General features: G+C 31.6%; 1 protein-coding gene across 4 annotated transcripts in view; it reads right to left on the minus strand.

Annotated features, from left to right (window-relative positions):
- Positions 1 to 24,288, minus strand: part of LRP1B (LDL receptor related protein 1B) — a 2,479,914-nt gene that overhangs the window by 814,203 nt on the left and 1,641,423 nt on the right. For all 4 annotated transcript variants that reach the window (XM_074215080.1, XM_074215079.1, XM_074215078.1 and 1 more), the window contains exons 24-25: positions 14,328 to 14,525; positions 11,371 to 11,575 (exon numbers count right to left, since the gene is read on the minus strand). In XM_074215080.1, the coding sequence (XP_074071181.1) occupies positions 11,371 to 11,575; positions 14,328 to 14,525 (403 nt within the window). The remainder of the gene's footprint in view (positions 1 to 11,370; positions 11,576 to 14,327; positions 14,526 to 24,288) is intronic.

The raw sequence follows: 24,288 nt of genomic DNA on the forward strand, positions 1-24,288 counted from the left end.
ATACATAGGAGACTGATTAATGTATACTGTGGGAACTGAAAATATGACCAACTGTCCTTAATATTATTCTAAAAATGACTGATCCTTTCAATCTTCATCCATTGTAGCAGCACTGGGAATCTGACAGCAGATGCTTTGATAGTAAACTATCACCAATTCGGGAAAATAACATATTCAATTTTCTCCAAAATGTACTTCACCTTACCAGTGGGGGGAAAATAGCTTCTAAAAGTTGATTTCAAGGATCATTTGTTTTGATAAGGCTTTGGGAAACTTGTACTCCCATTGTCACCAAAACTTACTTGTATCTTAATGGAATCAAGTCATTTTCTAATACACTCAATATTTTATAGTAGAAAATATGTTAGTAAAAGATAATTCGATAAATATTCAATTCTCTCAAATTCACAAAGATTAAAGATCTCTTAGCACAGGACATAGGGAAATGATGCACCACAATTTCTTTTAAAGAACTGCGAGAACTGAATAAGGCAATGGTGACTGCATTTATCTATTAGACTCAGATACTTCTATATTGAGTCAATGAAGCATAAACTAAAAAGTCTTTAAGAAAATCATTATACTGTGGACAATTTCCATTCTAGAAGAAGCACTATAATCTATTAAATCAAATTGAACAAGGTTGAAATATACAATCTTGGCTTATAATTAGGCCACTGAATTGTAATCTTCAGTGCTTCAAATCCAACAGCATGTCCATTAGTTTAATATTTCAGCACTTATTTTAATATATTAAGTTTAGTTTACTATTTCAGAAGTTGCACAACTAAGATGAATTGATATTCTATATGATACTTTTTAATGTTCTTTCATATATATATTCTATTTATTTCAGTTCAATTTAATTCAATAAGGACAAAAAAGAAGTTAGGAACTATGGCTACAAAGATATATCATAAACTATATTCACAAGGGGCTTGTATCTAGTGGAAAATTTACTCTACGTTTAGGTTAAGGCATATATCAACATAAAAATATACAATAATATAAAGTTTAATATATACACATTCCATATATACATACATATGTTTATATTAAAACACCAAATTTATATACTTTAATTTTCATAAAATATGTATCCATTTAATATGCTTGTGTGCATATATTATACATATGTGCATACACACAAATATATTAAAATATGATTATGTTTTATTATTATTTAAATCAAATATTTAATTATTAATATGTTAATTATAAACATTAAATATGTTCAAAGGGTATTAGTGAACTTCATGTCCTGACTTTCCATGCAAGTATGATCTCAAGAAATTTACAATCCTATTAGGCATTAATTCTTGATCTGTTAAATTGGCATAAAACTGTCATAACTTGGCTGTTGTGAGGGTCTTACATAATAATGTAAGGCTGTGTATGTCCCTATGTATAAAATATATGTATGCATGCAGTGTATATGTGTGTGTATGTATGCACTGGGTAGGTTTATATGGAAAGACACAGACAGAGACATAGAGACAGAGAGAGAAAAGAGAATTGGGGTTGTTTAAGTTGTGTTGAGTCTTTGTGATTCCATCTGGAGTCTTCTTGCCAAGGATACTAGAAAGTTTGCCATTTACTTCTTCACCTCATTTTAGATATAAAAAAAACAAAAAACAAAAAACAAAAAAAGGCAACTGGATTAATGATTTGTCCAGGATCACTCAGTCAATGTCTGAAGACAGATTTGAATTCATGAGGATTCACAGAACATGATCTATCTACTGTAATCTAACTATTGATATGTATATACAAACATACATGTACACATAAGCACACACATGTTATATGTTCGCATATACCTATGTATGAGTGTGCACAATTATCTACAGCTATCTCCTATCAATCAATCAAAAACATTAAGTAACTACTATATCAGAGGCACAGTGCTGCATTCTTTTACTTACAGAAAGCTAACATTCTAATTGTTTATTCAATATGAGTGCTGGGCAAAGGAAGAAAAAAGTAAAGTAGACTTTACTCTACAAAGAGTTTATATGAGGTATGGGTGATTATAAATTGCTTGAGGAAAGGGATTGTCTTTTATCTCTTTCTTGGCAAATATAGGGTACTAAATAAATGTTTATTTATTTAATGCAATATAATCATACATGATTTGATCAAATTAGATCCCTTCAATCAGAGGAGAAAGGAAGCCATAAAAATAGAAACTACTAGGATAACGGATGAATCCATTAGATATATCCCGCCACCAAAAGAAACTTACCAATTCTATCATTTTAGTTCAAATTACATGCAGGACATAGCCATCCTCTCACAGACTAACTGACAATGGCACTGTAGACCTAAATTTCAAATATTACACCACCACATTAAAAGGAGGCAAAGCAAATCATTTTGTCTTTTTTTGCAGAAAGTTCAGTGTATATTGCCTCACTGCTAAACACTTATGAGCAAAACAATTCTGTTCTAGTTGATATTTATTTGGCATAATACATAAACTGGGGAAAACATCAATGTTGGAGGGGCCATGATTAACTAAACAGAATGAAGCACTGTTGATGGACCTGTAAATTGAGGCAAACATTGTAGAAAGCAATTTAAAATTATATGCAAAGAAATTAATAAATAAACTTCTCCAGTGACCCAACTATGTGACTGCTAGATTAACAAAAGGGAACCAAGAAAGTGGAAAAGTTCTTATATGTACAAAAATATTTAAAGGAATTGTTTTATAATGACAAAAAACCTCTGGAAAATAAGAGGAGGCTCATCAGTTGAGAAATGACGAATTAAATTGTGGTATATGAATGTAATTGAGTAGAATTTTTCTACATAAAATGAAGAAAAAGATGATTTTAAAAAGGCATGGAACTGATGCAAAGTGAAGGGATCAGAATCAGAACAAAATATAAAATAATAACACTGTAAAAACAAACATCTTTGAAAGCTCTAAGAACTATGAACTAAGAACAACACAGTAACTATTTAAGAATCCAGAGTATTGAAGATAAAATACTCCATCCCAGGGGGTGGCTAGGTGGTGTAGTGGATAGAGAACCAGCCCTGGAGTCAGGAGTAACTGAGTTCAAATCTAGTCTCAGACACTTAATAATTACCTAGCTGTGTGGCCTTGGGCAAGCCACTTAACCCCATTGCCTTATAAAAAAAAAAAGAAATATTCCATCCCTTACAGATGGATTTAAGGTGTGGAACATTTTTAAAATATAAATAAATGTGTATATATGTATATGCACGCATAGGTCACAATACATACAGATGTGTCTACATTTATATTTTTATATCTATGTATATAAAAATACACATACATATGTATGATAGTATTTGTATAAATGTGTGTTATGTATAGTATACAACCAATGAAAGCATTTGTTTTGTTAGGTTATATATTCATTACAGGTAATTTGTTTTACTTTGTTTTTTTATTCAATGTAGTTGGATTAAGAGGGAGAAAAATAAATTGATATAATTAAAAAATTACAACAAATAAGAATGCTATAGATATGATATATTTTGTGTACTTTCAGATGAGGTCGCTATATTATGAATTTCATTTATTATTTTACTTTATTGCAAAAGATTACTCCTGAAGGGAGAATAATATGTAAAAATTTTAATAAAAAAGCACATGAATACAATAATGTTTAAAGAAACTGGTATATTTCTAGCAGTAGTTCTGTTCTTATTAACAGGTGTTTGGATGAACTCTGAAATATGTGTGATCCTAAGATTTATTATAAAACCCTTATTCCCCAAGATCTCTGAATATAGGATTGAGTTTACTTATTGATTGGTTAGGTATAAATTCAGAATGTGTTTGGTGTAAGGAGTGAGTCAGTCTAGATTATGCTGAGAATTCCAAAAGATGAGCCTATAAATCACTTGTTTATCCCAAAGTCAATAAGAGTAGTGACTGAAAAGGTCCCTCAGGAGGCAATAACTTCATTGCAAGCAATTTTTTTTTTTACAAAAAAGCAGATATTTAAGATTCTCAACTGGTTACCTAACAAGGGAAGAAAATATGTCCCCTTAAAAACAACTAAGTAAATAAAAATTTGAATAAAAATAGTGGATGATAGTCCAACTATAACAAAACAAACTCTAAAGTATTTAAAATTTAACTCAGTTTCCAAATGTCCAATTTGCATGCTAGTTTTCAGAAACTTCACTAATGAAAAGTAAAATATACAATAACAAGTATTTATGAATAATTATATTATGCATTCATTCATTCTTTCTAACAAATATTTATTGAATACCCATATAAGATTGAAGCTACTAAGTGAAAATGACTTTAAAACACTCTACCTCTTCCCAGGGAGCTTAGTGAGTAGTATGGGAAGTGATATAGGTACACATATAAAAAGTATAGATATATAAGTATGTTTTTCAGAGAAAGTTAATATCTTTAGATATCCAATATTTGAAATAATATCTCCATAACCCAACTCACAAATTTTCAAAAAAGGGAAAAATCTAATCTTAAAAAAATCATAATCAATAAGGCAACACACCAAAATGAGATGAATCTACTTACTTTATTTGTTATCTATTTACTTATCTACTTGTACTATGCTTTAAAAAGTAGAATTTCATTTCTTTATTTATTTTGCTTGTGTCCCCAGGCAACTTAATTGAAGATAGTTTAAAACTCTCAATTCACTGTCCTTCCTTTAAAAAAATCGCTTAATAAATAGGGTTATTGAATTTATTTGAATTTTAATGACTCACTGGAACTTGTTTTCTGAAAATAGAGACAAGGGAATATGACACTCTAGGGGTCTTATTTCAAACCCTCTACACTGACCTTATTATTCCTGAAAGCTACATTTCAAGAAAATTAAAATTATATCAAATCACATTAGTCAAACCAGGCAATTTAATCCCAGAGCAAAGGAAATTACCACTGTCATCAAAACCCTTGGGCCATTTTAGTAAAAGACACTTTTACAAGTTAGATTTCCTGCTTTTAATAATCATGCTGATTTACTTCATTTTATCACTACTGTAATTATAGTAATTAGCTTTAATAGTTAAAAATAACAATTAGTAATGATAATAATTTATCAAATTTTTCAATGGCATTATCACTTTTCCCTTATGTTCAGCCTAGTACTTTATTTAAATAGCTTGCTGTTCTTAACGACCTTTTGGAGATATTGTTATAGTCCAAATTCAACACCAATGTCTAATATTTTGAATTTAATAATGTCTGCTGTAGTTAAAAAAGGACAGAAGGATTTTGTGTCTTCCACATTATTGTGTTGCCTTCCCCTCCCCAGCTCAACAAAAGATGATATATTCTTTGGGGTGATAGGGAGGGGCTTATCACACTGGAATTGTGTTTTCACTAAAATGAATAAATTATAGAAAAAAATTTCTATCATAAAATTATATAATTCTAGTGTCTTGAAGGGTCTTTAGTAACATAAAGACTTATCTGTAACTGAAAAAATTCCCCACTCTAAAAACAATAACAAGCAACAAAATTCCAAATAAAACAACTCTCATTGCTTATGAAAGAAACCCTTGAACTTTTTGGATAGTGTTGTCAGCAGGTTTTTTTTTTTCTCTCCCTAGACTAAATTTGCTTTTGAATTTTTTAACCCTTTCATATATTTTTCTCTTGAGATCAAGCAGAATTGGTAAAATTCCTCTTCCAAAAAGAGTTAGAATGTATCACATTATTTTTTTTATCCAAGCTAAACATCCCCATGTCCTTAAACTGATCCTTACATGGTAAGAACATGAGGACCTTTGACATCCTAGTTGCCTTCCCTTGGATTATCTCCATTTTCCCAATGTCCTTTCTGAGACATGATAGATAAAACATGGTAGTCTCGATGTAGCCTGACAAGGGCACAGTACATAAGTGTTGATACCTTCTTATTCCTCAGTGTTGTATCTCTCTTTAACCCTTTTGAGGCAGGAGCATATTTGGTTGAAACTTTGTAATTTAGTTTGTTTTAGGTTCGTTTATATAGCAGTTAGGAAGAAATTAACATAAATTGCAACTATAATTGATCCCTTGTGAAATTTGTATTCTGGCACAATATATTCAGCACTGGGATTAAAGAAAAAAATTCACACTAAAAGAGTTAATCAGTCAAGATTTTATTAACTTTCTTGACTATCATGACATTACTCCTGATAATAAAACATTAAGGTCCTCAAATTTTTTTCAGACAAAATTGCTTTCCAGCTAAGTCATCTCCAGTATGCTTGTTAAGTTTCTGTTCTCAATACAGTACAAAGTTTCACACTAGCCCCTAAAGAATGCCATTTTATTTTAAATATATCATTAATCTAAATATTGATTTCCAAACCTTGATATAATGGTTAGATTAAAATCTTTTAGAAATTTTCTAACACTCTGTGTTAGTTATCCCTCTCAAATCTGCATCATCCACAAATTTAATCACTATATGACTATAAACAACTAAATAATGAAAATATTAAAATAAAAGGCCACAAATTCTTTTTTTTAGGTTTTTTGCAAGGCAAATGGGGTTAAGTGGCTTGCCCAAGGCCATACAGCTAGGTAATTATTAAGTGTCTGAGACCGGATTTGAACCCAGGTACTCCTGACTCCAGGGCCGGTGCTTTATCCCGCCACCTAACCACCCCAAGTCCACAAATTCTTAAAGCACTGTGTTTGAGAATTCTTTCCAATTGATGGATCAATTACATCATTTCTGAGTAGACTTATTAAACTAACTTGCCTTTCTCCATTTTTTTTTTTACAAAAATAGCATGAGGAAGTTCATCAGGCACTTGGCTTTAAAAAAAATCATGTTGCTAAATGATTTTGCTTTTAAAAAATAGACATTGTATTACCATGTAAGGTATATTCTTAAATATTTGTCTCCATAACTTTTTCTATCCCCAATGCAGTCATGATTTTAAGTGACTTTTTAATTTCTTTCTCTTTATGACTATAAAGGTTTATTTAGTTACCAATCTTTCCTCTCATTTTTAAGTAATCCTTTTATTTCCCCACAGGCTGAATTTCTCCTGGTCAGTACTAAAGGTTTTGTAGTGGAATCCTCTTATTGTGAAATTCTGAGTGAGCAGTACTGAAGATTGTAGTCTAAGACAGAGTTAAGAAAGCAGAGAACACCTAGCAATGTAGCTGAACTCTACCAATATTTCCCTCCAAACAACTTTAAAATAATGCCTCACTTAAATTCTGGAGTCACAGAACCAACTAAAAGTCAAGGAGTGACATTTTTCCAAACCAAGACAATTTAGGAAATCAAAAAGAAATTTCTGTGACAGCAAGGCAGAAGTGACCAGGAACACAATGCACATCTAGTAGTACTTGTAATAGGTCTTAGCAACATGGATCACACATTATGACCAAAAGGGATTAAACCAAGAACACAAGACTGGTTCAGGATTAGAAAAACTAACAACATAAATTATATAAATAACAAAAACACCTGATTATATTAATAGATGCAGAAAAGGGTTTTGACAAAATACAGCTATTCCTCTCAAAAACATGAGAAAGCATTTGAATAAATAAAGTTATCTTTAAAATGATATCTAAAACCATTATCAAGCATTATTTCTAATGGGAATAAGTTGAAAGTCTTCCCAAAAAGATCACAGGTGAAGCTAGAATGACTATCATCACCACTATTTTTCAATATTGCACAAGAAATGTTAGTGATAAGAGAAAAAGATGAATTTGAAGGAATTAGACTAGGCAATAAGAAAACAAAGTTAACACTCTTTACAGCAATATGATAGTACTTAGAGAATCCAAGAAAACTAATTGAAAAACTAGTTGAAATAATTAGCAATTTTAGCAAACTTGCAGGAATATAAAATAAATTCACACAAACATGAACATGACTATATATGATCAACAAAGTCAAAAAGGAAAAGACAGAAAAGTAACTGTCATTTAAAATAGCACCAGACAACATTAAAATACTTGGGAGTCTACCTGCTAAGACAAATTTAGGAACTTTGTGAAAACAATTACAAAATATTTTTCATAGAAATAAAATCAGAGGTAAACAATTAGAGGTGTATTAATTGCTCATAGTTAAGCTGAAACAATTAAAATGACAACCCTACTTTATTTATTTGATGTATGTCAACAAAACTATCAAAATAATTTTTGGAACTAGAAAAATATTCAAATTCATTTTGGGAAACAAAAAGTTCAAGAATATTAAGGGAATAAATGAAAAACATATGAAGGAAGGTGATCTAGAATTACGAGATTTCAAATGATATTACAAAGCAGAAATCATGAAAACAATTTGGACTGGTTAAAATCGGTGGAAGAGATTAAGCAAACAATATACAGTTGAAAATGACTATAGTAAACTAGTTATTGATAAATGCAAAGATGCATACTTTTGGAACAAGAACTCAATATCCCCCCCCCCTTTGTGGAAAACTAGAAAACTGGACAGAAATGAGGTATCAGGCAACCTCTCACACACCATATATCAAGATAAGATCAAAATAGGAACTTGTGGGAATATCCATCATTTGGGGAATGGATGAAGAAGTCATGATGCATGATTGTGATAGAATACTATTGTGCTGTAAGAAATGACGAGCTCAATGATCTTAGAAAAACATGGATAGACATGCAAAAAAATAATGAAAAATAAAATGAGTACAACCAAGAGAACATTGTATATAGAAATGTTATTTTAAGAACAACTTTAGGTCACTAAGCCCTGCTTAGTGTTATGAATGCATAAATTAACAATAAAGGGCATATGAAGGAAGTCACTAGTTACATTCAGTGAAAGAAATGATAAATAGAAGTATGTGTAGTTTATGTGTGTGTCTAATGGCAACCATCTCCAGGATAGGATGAGGACAGGGGGGAAAAAAGGAGAAAAAAACTAAAAACAAAATACACAACATGTTTAATATATTTAAATAGCAAATTGTATATAATAGATTTGCAGATTCATGTGTAATTTTTATTATGCTATCTTATGTGCTTCTTTTATTCCATAAATTAAACAGATAAAATTTGAAAACTTTTTAGAGAAATTGTATAAATCTATAATTCAGAGAAATGAAAATTAAAAGAGCCCTTGAGGTATTATTTCATACCTATTAGATTGGCTAATAGGAAAGAAAAGAAAAATCATTAGTTCTGGAAGGGATATAGAAAATTTGAGTGACTAATATACTGTTGGTAGAGTTGTGAACTGATCCTACTATTCTGAAGAATTATTTGGGACTTTGCCAAAAGTGCAATAAAACTGTGACATCACTAGTAAATCAATAACACAAAGAGATGAAAGAAAACAAACAAAAAGCACCTGTGTAGAAAAATATTTATAGAAACTCTTTTGAGGTGACAAAGAATTGGAAATTGAAACGTCGTCCATCAATTTGGGAATGCTAAAAATATTATAGTATATGATTATGATGGAATACAACTTTATTGAGAATTTGATTTGATTGAATTACTTTCCCAAATTGATAGGGAAAGTCAAACAAATTATAGTATATGACTGTAATGGAATACAACTATATTGAGAATTTGATTTGATGGAATACTATTTTATTGTATTGAAATGATGATTAGGTTTGATTCAGAAAAACCTGGGAAGACTTTCATATGATATGAAGCCACAGGAAATAGGCAGAAATATAACTTTGTACATAGCAATAGCAATATTCTAATAATGATCAACTAACTGTACAATATTTATCTACTCTAATTAAGAAAATGATCCCAGACAATTCTAAAGGATCCATAATGAAAAATATTACCAACCTCCAGAGAAAGAACTGCTTTACTCCTCCAAAGGCTGACTGAAAAATATTTTCATTTTCTTTTTTTTGCAACAGAGAAAATTTGGAAATATGTTTTGCATGATTTCACATGTAATAATGATATAATATTTCTTGTTTTCTAAATGGGTGGGGGAGTGGTAGAATGGATGGAGGGAGAGAATTTGGAACTTAATTTATAAAAAATGAGTGTTTAAATAAATAATGTTTTTAAAAAGTAATATATGAAAAAGACTGTAATCTAACACTTTTGCTTCAATGGGCATATAGGTACATCAGTTAATCACAATCTTAGAAGGTTTTGTACCAAGCAACCTTCTGACAATGAGAGAAGGCAATTTTAGAGGAAAGCAGAGCAAACCCTTTTTTTCATCTGAGCTATTCTTCAATTGAGTGTGAGGTATCTCTTTGCCAACTGACATTCTCTATATTACCTTGTGCCTGAAGGCAAAGAAGAGAACATATATTTTTTTCTACCTACTTCTAGCTCATTCATCCCCCACCAGAGAGGAAGGATTAGAATGGGAAAAGGGAAGTTGGCTAGAGCAAAGAGGCTTGTTTTACTCAATATCTGTCTCATTTAATTTTCTTTATGATTTTATCTGATTTATCTGAGTTCCCATTTTCTCTATCCAAATACACTCAATCTTATAACCTTGAAAAACAGACACAAAAATGGGGAGTCAGAGGATTAACAACCTCCTTCTAAAAAATATCAGAATTAGGAAAAAACTGAAAAGAAACATTTTTTGACATGTCTCCCCCTGCCATTCTCTTTAAAAAGGAAATATTCACTTCCTCATGGTAACTTAGAATTTATAAACAGTCTCCTAAAATTGTTTTTTGAAAAAAAAATAATAGTTAAGGATTAACCTCTTAATTTTCTACAGAAAACTTTGCCTCCTCAAATCTAGGAAAATATTTTTTCTTTGCTTTTAGAGGGTCCCAGTTGTCTAATCTCTCTACTTGACTATTTTAATTGTCATTCCAAAATTTTATTTTAGAGTATACTTTAAAGTATACTTATTTAACATCTGTGCCTATTTAACAAAAAAGCTGGTTCTATTGTTTTCAGCCATTACAAAAATATACAATCACTCTCTGGGCAGATTGAAGTTCTTTAAGTTTGCATCAGAAATAGTTGATGCAATTTCCAAATGAATACTATGAAAATTCAGTCTAAAGAAATACATTTGTTACCTTCAACTTAAAACACCAAACCAAATATTCCTGGAAAAACCACAATCCTATGATCCAAACTATTTCACATTTTAAAAATAATTAATTCCATCAACTCCTACTTTACATAGAATGGCTCCAAACATGTTATCTTAAGGTGAAGTTTCTTTTGTGAAAGTTCACACATTAAGAATCTAAGAGATTATTTGGCACATTTCCCTCATTCTGCAGAACAGGAGGTTTGAAATCAAGAAAAACAAAATGAAAGATTTCTTGAGATAATAAATCCCTGAGATAATAAATAATAGATTTAAAAGTCAGACATATGTTTATAAATCCAGGATCCTTTCCACTGTGCCATGGTGCCATAATTAAAAAAAATACATGATGAAAAAATAGTTTCTTTACCCATATCTTGGGTCCAAAGCAATAGCTCTGGGATGTTCCATAGCTCCAGCTATTAGTGTTGTTCTCAGGGTGCCATCTAATTTGGCAACTTCAATTTGGTCCAAATTACTATCTATCCAGTAGATATTTCCTGCAATCCAATCTACTGTCAGACCTTCTGGGGTAGCCAGGCCATGTTCTACCACCACTTCAATTGCTCCTACACCTAAAAAAAAAAAGAAAAAAAGAGAAAAAAAAGAAAGAGAAGAAAAGGAAAGGAAAAAAGGGTACATTTTATATATGACCTGAATAAGAAAAAGAAAAAAATTTTATTGAACTATGGTCAATTGTGAGGGCAAGCAATCCACTCCCTCTCCATTTTACTGAGTAAAGCAAGGCAACCTGTAATATAATTGACAGGTCCAGTTCCAGTATTGCCTACAAAACATTTCTGCGAAATGGTGAATATTCATGCATTAGATTACTCTTTTCTGACAAAATTATTTCTTAGGAAATAAAGTTGGGTTAACCAAACCTCTTTTGGTTGCATTTGTGTGTGTGGGGTGGGGTGTGGAGGGGTATATGAGTGTCTGGGTAGGGGTGAGTGTGGGTGGGCGTGGATATGGGTGGTTGGGTGGTGGTGTACCAGGAATAGTATGGGAGCATTTTAGTTACCACCCAGATGGTTCTCTGCTCTGTTATTCATCCTCATCTACACTGTCTTCAATATTTACTGAAACTTCCCCTGTTCTTTTGTTCTTCCATAAGATGCTCCATAATTATGGGAATCCTTTCCCAGAGCTCACTTTCCTCCCCTTTTAAATTATATGGCTTACTTCTATGGGTTGAAAACTTGCAGTCCACTTGCTATTATTTCACTATGAGGAAATATGCCTGAATCTCTGGGAAATGAGCTATACTCTCTTTATAGCAAGATTATATTTGGAGTAAATTGTCCTCTGTTATCTACAATACCAATTGAATTTGTTCTTGACATATAGATTACAAATAATAACTTTGTTTGTAAGATATTAAACTAGTAAGACCAGGGAATCAAGGAAAACCATTATCAATCACCTGAGCATTTAAAGACTAGAGTATTATTGAAACTATAAGCTAAACTTTGCTTTTTTTTGTCTGAACTCATGAAGTGTTGAATGTGCAAATGTAAAACTCATATTAAATTTCTTATACATGGTGCTTTCCCTTTAGGTTTGATTACAGAATTGACATTTTGTGTAAACTACCTAGAACAAAAAATGTTTTTTTTCTAATAATCCTATTATGATGTTAAATTACCTTAGTTTGACTTAAGAAATGATTTCATTGAAATATTCCATGGATAATATAAATATTTGGAGTATGAAACTATAGTTATCATGACAACTTAAAAATTCTAGAAAAATGACATTTCTAATGTTTTTTTCTCCTTTAAAAACTCTTAATTTTATTATCTGCACTAATTCTAGTGGAATGGAATATTTAAATTACACTTAATTGTCATATTAAGGTTGATAGAGGGATTTTCTAACAAAATTAAAAATAAAAATGATTCTTACAGAAATCTTGAAAACTGACTATACATCAAATTACTACTATTTGTCTTAGTAAAAGTAGAGAAAGCAATAGGGGACAATTTTACTAACTCTCCTATAAATTAAAATTTTAACTATCTGACATCTACCATTCATGTGAAATCAACTAACATGTCAGAAAAATACTCTATTTACTGTCAACAAGAATCATATTCTTCAAATAATCCATAAAATTTTGATGAGCCCTCCTGGTATTTAGCAATGCAAATAGGAACAAAGCATAGAACAAACTATCAATAGTCCAAGAAAAGTTTATTAACTGCAGTGGTTATACTTCTTAATCAATGCTCTTATTTTCTAATATTTTACTATTACTCCCAGGGTCTTAATTTGGGAAGTCTAAGTCAAATGAAAGAATACTATTCAAATCTGATGCCATCACTAAGCATTTGGGGGAGGTTTGATGACTGACCCTATAACATCTTTCACTGTATCACTTTGAATTATTTTCTCCTGGTGTCAAATAACCAGACTACAATTATCCTGGAAAGTAAAATTTTGACATAGCCACTTTTCATAAATTATAGAAATGACTTTCAAAGTAATTAACAATTTTAAAGAGCAATCCAAATCAAATGAAAGGAAATCCTCTTAATTTGAACAGAAATATTTTATATTTATCATTTAGGAACTTCCTATGAAAAAAAAACAGAAGGAAGAGAGACAGCAAGAGAGTGGAATGTTCTGCACATAGTACTTTTTTTGGTTTGTTTTCAGTTATACTACTATTTGACTAAATTGATAACTGGCAGAAACTAATAAAAACAAATAATTGTAACTTGAAAAAAGCCATCTTTCGTCATGTAGAAGACAATATCATTTCTCCCATTTTTTCATATAAATGCTTCTACCTTCCTTATAAAGATAAGCCTATTACATAAAATAATAATATAACAGTTAACATTACATACTACTACAACTTTACAAAAGCACTCTCGTTACTATCTCATTTGATCTCCTGTGATGTAGGTGCCATTATTATCCCCATTTTTCATCCACAAAAAAGTCACACACACAAAATCTATTTTTTTTTCTCTCTCTGGACTCCCTACCTCCTTTATATACCTGTTGGTTTTTCATACTTAAGTTCTTTCCTGCATTTCTCTTGCCTAAGGCAGACAGAGATCATGACTTGTGCAGGTTGACTCAGCTATAGTAGGACCTGAACTCAGATCATCCTGACTTCATGTCTTAGTGCTCCAGCTGAGAGGACTTCCTTTAAAATTATATTAAAAAAATAAATGATCAGTTCCCTGGAAATGGAAGCTAAAATTATTGCTTTATGACTTATGTGAGTAGACCAACATTTTATTAGAAATTATCTCCTGATGATATCACTTTGATTCAGTGAGGTTACCTAAAAAGTAAAACAAAAGCACATACCTCCATTTTCTGAAAGTTTGCCTCTATAAATTCTGTCCTCTACAACATCTGTCCAATAAAGTAAGCTCTGATTGAAGTGAAAATCAAGGGCTATTGTGTTTCTTAATCCAGGAACAAGCAAACTGTAGTCTCTCTTGTGAAGATCAATCCTTCTGATCTCATGTCGTATAGAGAAAATGATGAATGCTTCAAAGGGATCTGAAATTAAAAGTATTTTAATAGATATGCTTTCGAAATACTGAGATCCTCTGATAAATGGGAAGGAACAGTTAGAAGAATATCCTCTTTTAAAATATATATGTATAATATATCATTTCTTAGAGACTTGATCAACAAATCTTGAAGGTATATAAATGGTCCATAATTACTTAGCCCACTTGTCAAAAGAAGCACTTGAAGCAGGCAATTCTAATTTCAAGGCCTATCTCCTTTTGTATTACAGAACACTTTCTGACTGATTATAGAAGACAGATCAGGATCCATTTGTGTTAGTTTCATGAGAGTGCCTATACATACATACATACATACATACATACATACATATATGTGTATATATATATATATAATATTTATTTATTTCTGTTGCTGTTCTTTTGTGTTTTACAAACCCAAGTGCATGTTTTTGGTTTTTAAATCCCTTTGTGAGGTACAGAAATTAAACAGGCATTTGTTGAATTTTTAACTAGGGGAATAAAAATGCTATAAAAAAGAAAAGGAAAATGCACAGTGCTTCCCCTCAAGGAGCCTACCACTATGTTAATAAATTGTAATGTTCAAAGAAATTGTGGGGGGAAAATAGAAAATAAAACAAGGAAAAGCCTATAGGACTAAAAGTTAATAAAAATTAGAAACAAAGCTTGGTTCTATGATAAAACTTCTCACAGGTTAGTTAAATATTTTAAGAACCCTGGGCAAAACTAAAAGTAAACCAGTTGTGGCAGTTCACTACATTCTGCTTTGATGTTCCAGAAAAAAATTCTTGTCATTGGAATAAGCAGTTACCTTTATAGAATGATAAATTGAACACAATCAATAATGTCAAAAATTATCTGAGGCAGTATTAGGCTCATGAACTGAGACTGTTGCCTATATCTTTGCTGATATCATTAAGATTAAAAAAAGCTGAATGTTTGACCAGGTCATCTCAATGTTTTGAAGCTTTGGGTACAAAAATAATCACGAGACATGGGCTTCTTCGGTCATTCTTGCACAAGATCCTCATCCCTACATTTTACACATTATCACTTGCTGTTCTCATGTCTGAAATGTCCTTCTCCCCCCTCTCCCTGGCTTCTCTAAAGTTTCAATTAAAATTCCATGTTCTGTTGGAAGCCTTTCCCAGTTGTCCTTACTGTTAGCACTTTGCCTTTGAGGTCATCTCCAATTTATTCTGAATATTTCACAGAACTGTTTTATATTGTCATTCAAATTCAACTGTAAATCCTTGAAGGCAGGAATTGTTTTTACTTTTGCTTGCACAATGATTGCCACATTGTAGGTGCTTAATAAATGTTTGTTAACTGTTTCAAATAGTTTTTATCATGTCCCTCTTCCTAAAAAGGAAGAAGTTCTTGTCAACTATTAAATGCAAGATAAAAGTTAGAGAGGAAAAGGTAAAGAAGAAGATCATGATATCAGAGAGGTGATGCTATGACAAGCACATGAATTGAAAATGAGTGGGGGGGGGGCCTGTGCCAAGTCACCAGACTCTTTTTTCCTATGGAACTATCTGGGTTCAATGGCCAGATATGAATCAGAACAACTGGAGAAGGTCCTGGAAAGGCAGTCAGGGTTAAGTGACATGTCCAAGGTCATACAGCTGGTTTCAAGTGTCTAAGGCTAGATTTGAACTCCCATTCTCCTGACTTCAAAATCAGTGCTTTATCCACTGTGCCACCAAGCTACCCCTTATGTTTTAGAAATGGGGGAAGGAAAGAAAGAAAGTGAAAAAAATACAAAAATCAGAATCTTAGAAAAAATAAACATTGAAAACTATCTTTACATGTAATTGAGGAAAAAAAGCAATATCAGGTATCTCAGAAAATATCTCTAAGAATGACCAGGAAATCAGTAAATTGATTCAAAGCAAGGTGAATGATCTGGGGTCAATAAAATCTTGGTAGAGTTTGTCTCTTTCCTTTCATTTAGATTATAACCTTTTCATTTATTCTACAAATATTTATTTAATGCCTACTATTGGCACTGGAACAAAGAGGCAAAACCAAAACAATTTCTTTCCTCAAGTGATCTACTTGATTCTAATGGTCATTGCTTCAACAAACTATTATAGTATTAAGAAAATGGAGCTAATTGATTAGAGGTAACAACCTTATACCTATTAGATTGGCTAATATGACAAAAATGGAAAATGTAGAAGGGGATGTGGGAAAACTGGGATGTTAAGGTACTTTTGGTGGACTTGTGAACTGATCTTACTATTCTGGAGAATTATTTGTAACTAAACCCAAAGGGCTATAAAACTATACATACCCTTTGATCCAGCAATACCATTCTAAGTTCTATATCCCAAAGATATCAAAAAGAGAAGAGGACCTATTTTTACAAAATATATCTAGTCTCACTTTCTGTGGTAGTCAATAGCTGAAAACCAAAGGAATAACTACCAATTGACTAAACAATTTGTGGTATGAAATATAAATAATTCGTGATGAAATATAAAGTGAAGTGAGCAGAACTAGGAGGATGTTGTAAACAATAACAGTATTGTATGCTGAAGAATTGTGAATTACTCAGTTATTCTTAGCAATACTATGATCCAAGTCAATGCCAGAGTATCAGTGATGTAACATACTATTTTCCTCTAGAGAAAGAAATATTATTGTCTGAATATACTGAAGCATGTCATATTTTCGCCTTCATTCTATTTTTTAATTTGAGTTTTCTTGTACAAAATAACTAATATGAAAACTTATTATATGATTGCACATGTATAACCTATATCCGAGTGCTTACCATCTTGGGAGAGGGGGGAAAAGAGAGAGGGATAGAGTTTGCAACTCAGGGGGCAGCTAGGTGGCATAGTGGATAAAGCACCTGCCCTGGAATCAGGAGTACCTGGGTTCAAATCTGGTCTCAGACACTTAATAATTACCTAGCTGTGTGGCCTTGGGCAAGCCACTTAACCCCGTTTGCCTTGCAACAAAAAAAAAAAGGAATTTGCAACTCAAAACTTAAAAAGAACAAATTTAAAATTTGTTTTAGCATGCAATTGGGGAAAATACACATACATTAAGGATGGCATTTCATAATTGTCCCATTGAGGAACACAACTTATAGGAAGTCACACTGTCAGAAGTTCCTTAACGAAACTTTATAATGTAGGTAATTACTTTGTTGTGATTGATGTGAAGTCATATTTTCTTCCCCATTATGGAGGAGCTCAAAATATTTCAAATTTGTATCCACAGCAGTGTCTCGGAGATATGTAATTGCTATGACTTTTCTACTTCTAAGAGAAAATTCAGTCTGAGGGGGTCCATGTCTTTTCTAAAGGCAAATAATTAAGTTAGGAAGCAAAACTTCATTGACTGTGAGCAAAGATCAATCAGAATGGTATTTAATCTTCCCAACTGTGAGGGATTGTGTTACTCACTGAAACTTAATTCACATCTGTTGATTTCGATTTATGATTCATGCTAAACCAACTTTTCAATTGACAAAGCTCTCATAAATTCACAAATTCTTTAATCTTGTATCAAGGTAGCCTTTCTAAGTCTTTTCTTGTTTTAAGATTCTGTGATCTGATAAAATGATTACTTTCTCTTTAGGGGGGGAAGTATATTAAGATTTATGAACATATATAAGGGCAGTGGAAAAACATACAGATCAATTATCTGAATTTTTGATTCTCTAAAATTCCTCCTTTAAAAAAAAAGAAATCTTACATATTTAATATACCTAACCAGAAATGCTTCAACTTAATAATTATAAGTTCCCATGTTGTACAAACACTATGGGAGGCTCCAGGGATGTTAAAGCCAAAACCAAAACAATTTCTGTCCTCACAGAGTATTAAGTCTATTGCATACATGATAAATAGCCAATGCATATTGGCAATAAGTCAGCATTCATTCCTAGATAGACAATCTGAGATTCAAAGAGATCTAGATTCAAGTCCTATCTCTTACATAAATCATCTGCATGACCCTGGGGATGACCCTTAAACAATCAGTTTCCTCTAATACATCTCTAACACAGGGATATTTCAGAGAGAGAGAGAGAGAGAGAGAGAGAGAGAGAGAGAGAGAGAGAGAGAGAGAGAGAGAGAGAGAGAGAGAGAGAGAGTTCTTTTGCATCTAGTGAAGCCTGTGCACCCCTTCTCAGAATAATGATTTTAAATGCATTAAAATAATACACATATAATTTTGTTTTTTTAGGTTTTTGCTAGGCAAACGGGGTTAAGTGGCTTGCCCAAGCCACACAGATAGGTAATTATTAAGTGTCTGAGGTCAGATTTGAACCCAGGTACTCCTGACTCCAAGGCCGGTGCTCTATCCACTGCGCCACCTAGATGCCCCAATACACATAGAATTTCAAAAATATCACCTATATTGAAATAAAAATTAATCCCATCCAAATCCCAAAATCCCCAAATTCTATCCACAGACTCTCTGAGTCTACTCTGTGGATACTAGTGTAGAAGCCCTGCTAGAATCTGAAAAACAGTTGTTTGCAGACAGTATTTCCTGTACCAGAGAGTTTCCAAAACCTATGAAATTCCAAGTATTATTACACATAAAGGTATATGTATTTTCAGATGTATGCAAAGACTTAGAGCTGGAAAGAATTTTTAGATCAAGTATTCCAATCTTTCAAATTTTATAGAAGATGCAACCTAGACAGAGACAGGTTAAGTGATTTGCCTAATTGTACCAGATATTTTTTGTTTTTGTTTTTCTGTTAAAGGAGAGTTTCATCTGGAGGAAAAGGAGGCTTAATATTATTGGCATGTAATCACAAAAAGAATAAAACATGTATTTAAATGTGTATAGAAAGGAAAGAGAGAGAAGTTGTAATGGAGGATAACAATTTACTGGGTTGTTATAATTTTAAGAGAAGTGTATTTATTTTTCTGGGGGGGTCAAGAATTGAACTTAATCTTGAATGAATGTCAGTGACATTCTGAACTTGATATCATTAAACCTAAATAGCCTAAACTACCACAATAAAAACATTTACTTTAATATAGAAGTGACTTGAGAATTATCTGCTTCAGAATTTTCTGATGTTATATGTACAACTCCTAAAAGGCTACAATTTGCATCTTCTCAATAAAGAGATTCAAAAATGTAGTACATGCATCAATTGATTGTTTTGTGACTCTATTCTGAATGAAAGACCTAGTATTCATGATCTCTACCTATTACTATTCTTCCTAAATTTTTTTCCTATTTTTATATTTTTTAATGACTTTTATCAAACAGAATTTGAAAACAATAGATAAGATATCTTACTAGGGAAAAAAACATTTCTTCATATCTCCCTCAGGACACTTTGGCATTGTATCTAAATAGCCTTTTCTATCAAAGTGCCACAGGATTATTATCATTATTTTTTAATACAAATAATACATTATATTCCTTTGACTCATACTCTTCTCAGTATTAACTATTCTATGATTTTCATAATAAATATTTAGATTTTCTAATTTTTCTTCTATTTGAGCATTTAAGTGCTAAGTAGGTCAAGCTCTACCTTAATTTACCATTTATTTTCTTTATCCCCTCAGAGTTATGAAAAAGGAAATATTAAAATTATCATGAATTTTTTAAAAAAATAACTTAAATTGGACTTGAGAAGATGTAGGCTCTGGATCTGGCACTCCTCTTTAAAACATCTTGAATTTGCTAATATGCAGTTTACATTTTATAATCCTTACTTCAAAGTAAAATGTAAATCACTTAAAGATGGATTTATTTTGTTTTTCTCTGTTTTCATACCTTAGCACCTTTACAATACTTTATACATAGTGGGTTTTTCATGTATGCTATCCTGTACCTAGCTATAGTTACAGGTAGATGATTTCATGGATAGAATGCTAGGCCTGAGGTCAGGAAGATCTGAGCTTAAAAATGATCTCATAGAATTATTAACTTTGTGACCCTGGGTCAGTCACTTAACCTGTTTGCACAAATCCACTGGAGAAGGAAAAATGTCAAATCCCTTTAGCATGTTTGCCAAGGAAACCCTGTTGAATGTATCAGTGTGCTATTTGTCCCCAGGTCACAAAGAGTTGAACATAATTGAACTACAGAACAAAAATAAAAACAACTGGCTAATTTTGGCCTCATTTCCCCATGTATAAAATGAAAATTATTAGGTTAAATAATCTATGATATCCTTCTAAGATGCAAAGTTCTATGATTTGTTTATCACCATATATGTCATGTTAAGAAAAAAAGAAGGGATGAGCTGACTCGTTTAGAAGTTTATCAGGACCCTTATCAATTGCTTCCTGAATTCTCTGTTAGGTCAATGGTATGTCACACTGCACTTCTGTTAATATCTATAAGGAATAAGAACAATTGAATATTATGAAAAAGCAGGAAATTTTGTAAGGGGAAGAGATAAAAAAGAGAGCATCTGGGGGTCTGAATGAAACAAAATTAAACAACCCAAGTTCAATAGAGAACCAGGAAAATACAACATTATGTGAACAAGTCCTAGATAAAGAGGTCATAGTTTATGCACAGTCTTCTCCTTCTATTATCTAGTCAATATAAATAATATCATTAAATTATATGCTTTTTTCTTTAATTTGTAGGGTTAAATTTCACCTTTAATAATGACAACAAAACTTTCTTACTTCTTATGTCTAATGTGGTTAGTTAAAACACTCAGGGATAAGAGGAATATGTTTTATGATTCAGTTGACTTTCTGCACTTAGCTGAACAGACATTTTTTGTTTTAATGCTTGTCAATATATATAGAAATTGTATATGGAAATTATCATTTTGTGTGATATTTATTTTAATTTTTTTAATTTAAAAAGATATTGTTATGGAAGTTGTTAGTTGTTTTACGAAGGTGGTGATCAAAAATATAAAAGAATGAAGTTAGGAGATGGAAAAGAACAGTATCAAAGAAAAAAACCTTGATTTTTCTAGGAAATCATGAATGACATCAGTAATAGTAGTTGCAGAGAAAGGGGATGGGGAGTCATAGAAAGAGAAATGCACTTACAGTCAAGGGAAATATAGGTTTAAATTCTAATTGCAGTATTTGATTGATGTTACCCTGTGAATATCACTTAGATTCCTTAAGATTGAATTTCCTCATCTGTAAAGTTAGGATAATAATGTGTGGATGACCTAGATTATTGAGCTATTGTGCAGAGAACAATTCATAAACTTTTAAGTAGCAATATAAATGTTTTACTTACTAACTAGAATGGTGGGTCCAAAACTAGCTCCATGGGACGTTAAAAAGGGAAGAGATGGGAGTGAAAATAATTGCAATAAATGGAGGAAAAAATGGAAAGAAGAAAGAGATAAATAGGTCAGAGAAAAGGGGAAGATGAAAAAAGTAGTTATTTGATTTAAATCATAAAAGTCAATATTTCTTTATTTTTTCAAAAAATACCAAGAATGACCAGTAGAAATAAAAGAAATAAAATAAATATTTATCATCTGTGTATCTGTGAGGAATCTAAAGTCTTTAGATTCTGGGGGACTTCATGGTTGAAGGTGGAAGGTCTGAGAGGAAAGGCCCTACTAACAATTAGTCCATAAAGAGAGGTTTGGATGTACTGGGTTGTCACATTCTGGTGCTTGCCTGGCATTGATGGTTCAACAAGATGCCTCACTGATATGGAAGCAAAGGAAACCAATCCAAAGGTCAAAAGACTCCTGCAGCATCCAGACCCTCATCAATTGTATTGTTTCCTTTCAAATCAGGTCATGGGGTGGAATGGTTCTGGAAAAGGCACGTGAGAAGGATGCCTTGGACAGCATACCCTTCACTATAATAAACAATTGTGCAAGTCACTACCTCATATGATTAGCATGATCAATTTTGTTACCAAAATACAGCTATTATTATTATTATATTTATTTTTAATAATTTTAATAGTTTTTTCCTTGGCAGCAAAAATTTCAGGGAGTGACTACAGAGAGAAAACACCCTTTTGTAGAGGATACATATTCTAATATAAATTGACTGTCATTCATTCCAAATGCCCTCCCCAACCAATTATCTAATACTGTAAGATGTACAATAGCTGCTCATTTTCATGAACAGAAGCATCTTCCTCATTCAGAGATAACTAGAGCAAATCAGTCCTCCCCCCAAAATGGAACATAGTGATAAACAGATGAGTTAAATCAATAATTATATTACATAGTTAATATAAATAATATCATTAAATTAACTATATGCTTTTTTTCTTTAATTTGTAGGGTTAAATTTCACCTTTAATAATGACAGCAAAACTTTTCTAATTTCTTATGTCTAGCATACTTAGTTACACCATTCAGGGATAAAGGAATTTGTTTTATGATTCAGTTGACTTTCTGTACCTAGCTGAACGTACATTTTTTGTTGTCATTTTGTGTTTTAATGCTTGTCAATACTTTATTTTTTGATAATATCATTAAACTATCAAAAGTCTGGCTGTATGAAGTCTGTTCAATGAAGTTCAGAAGGGAATATGTGGATTATATAGTTATTGCTAGCATCATGTTTGTTTGGAAATGAATTTAGGGTATTGTCGAACACTTTAAAAATGCTATTCTGCAAATAAAACCTAAACCACATATGAAATATTGCCACTTTGAAACAGGAACATGATATATCATTGCCTGTCATATTCAGAACTTTGAACAGAAGAGGTGAATCCCTTAAACAATCAGTCACTTATTTTCAAATGCCAAATGATTTCAAAATAAACTTATTTGGCTTTTAATTCCCATAGACTTTGAAATAGTTCTGAAGAAGTTCAATCATTTTGGCATCTCTATCCAAAAAATCAGATATAGAGGAAAATTCTGGCTGGGGATATAGACAAATGTTGTACCTAGGGTCAAAATTCTGCCTATTGAAATTTGACTTTAAACCTGTATATGAGTGAAATATGTAATATTAGTAAGATAAATTGCTGATATATTTTATAGTTTCATCTTCTCATACCAGTAGTCTAAAGGGAGTCTAAAGTCTAAGAGAGAAAATGTGATATACATATCTGCCAAATTTATGCCTATAAAATTTCAAGTTTCATGATTAAAATGAAAAGCAAAAGTCACTTTTATTTTAAAACATTAGTAAATACAATTTAATATTAGATGATATTTAAATAATTATTTCTGTACCTTTTATTCAAGCTGTGTCAGCAACTATGAGGACTATTAAAACAAAATTATTTGTGCCCAAATAATTTACACTTGCATTCTAGAAACAATGCATGAAATAAAATTTATATAGATAAGAAAATATTAAGTAGAAAAATGAGTAATATAGTTAATGAATACTTGTGGCATTAAGAAAAGGAAATATAGGTTGGAATAGTAATCAAAGATTTTCATGGAAAAGAAAAGACAAATAGGGTCTTCTAGAATGGAAAAAATTGAACATGTTCTAGAACCAATTGAACAAAAGGTCTTTACTTTGGAATAAATTCAGTATTTCCAAGAGATTTTGAGGAGCCCACCTTTCCTGGAGTGCTCGTGCTGCATTAGAGAGGAGATTAAGTTTGGACAGGAAGGCAAAGTGAAGATTATGATAGGTAGTCTTGCTTATCAGGTTGTGAAACTAGCCTTCATTTTTCAAATGATGTATATACCCTTTGGAGTCTTTTAATGAAGAATCTGACATACTATAAGTGAAATTTGATAAAGATAATTCTCAGGCTGGAATAAAATGGAATGAAATAAGGAAGGAATAGTGCTAATGATTTTGGAATCTGGTTCCTGAGGGAAGATTAAAATATGTCAATCATTAATATGT

Source organism: Macrotis lagotis, chromosome 1 (genome assembly GCF_037893015.1).
Source record: "Macrotis lagotis isolate mMagLag1 chromosome 1, bilby.v1.9.chrom.fasta, whole genome shotgun sequence".
Classification (NCBI taxonomy): domain Eukaryota; kingdom Metazoa; phylum Chordata; class Mammalia; order Peramelemorphia; family Peramelidae; genus Macrotis; species Macrotis lagotis.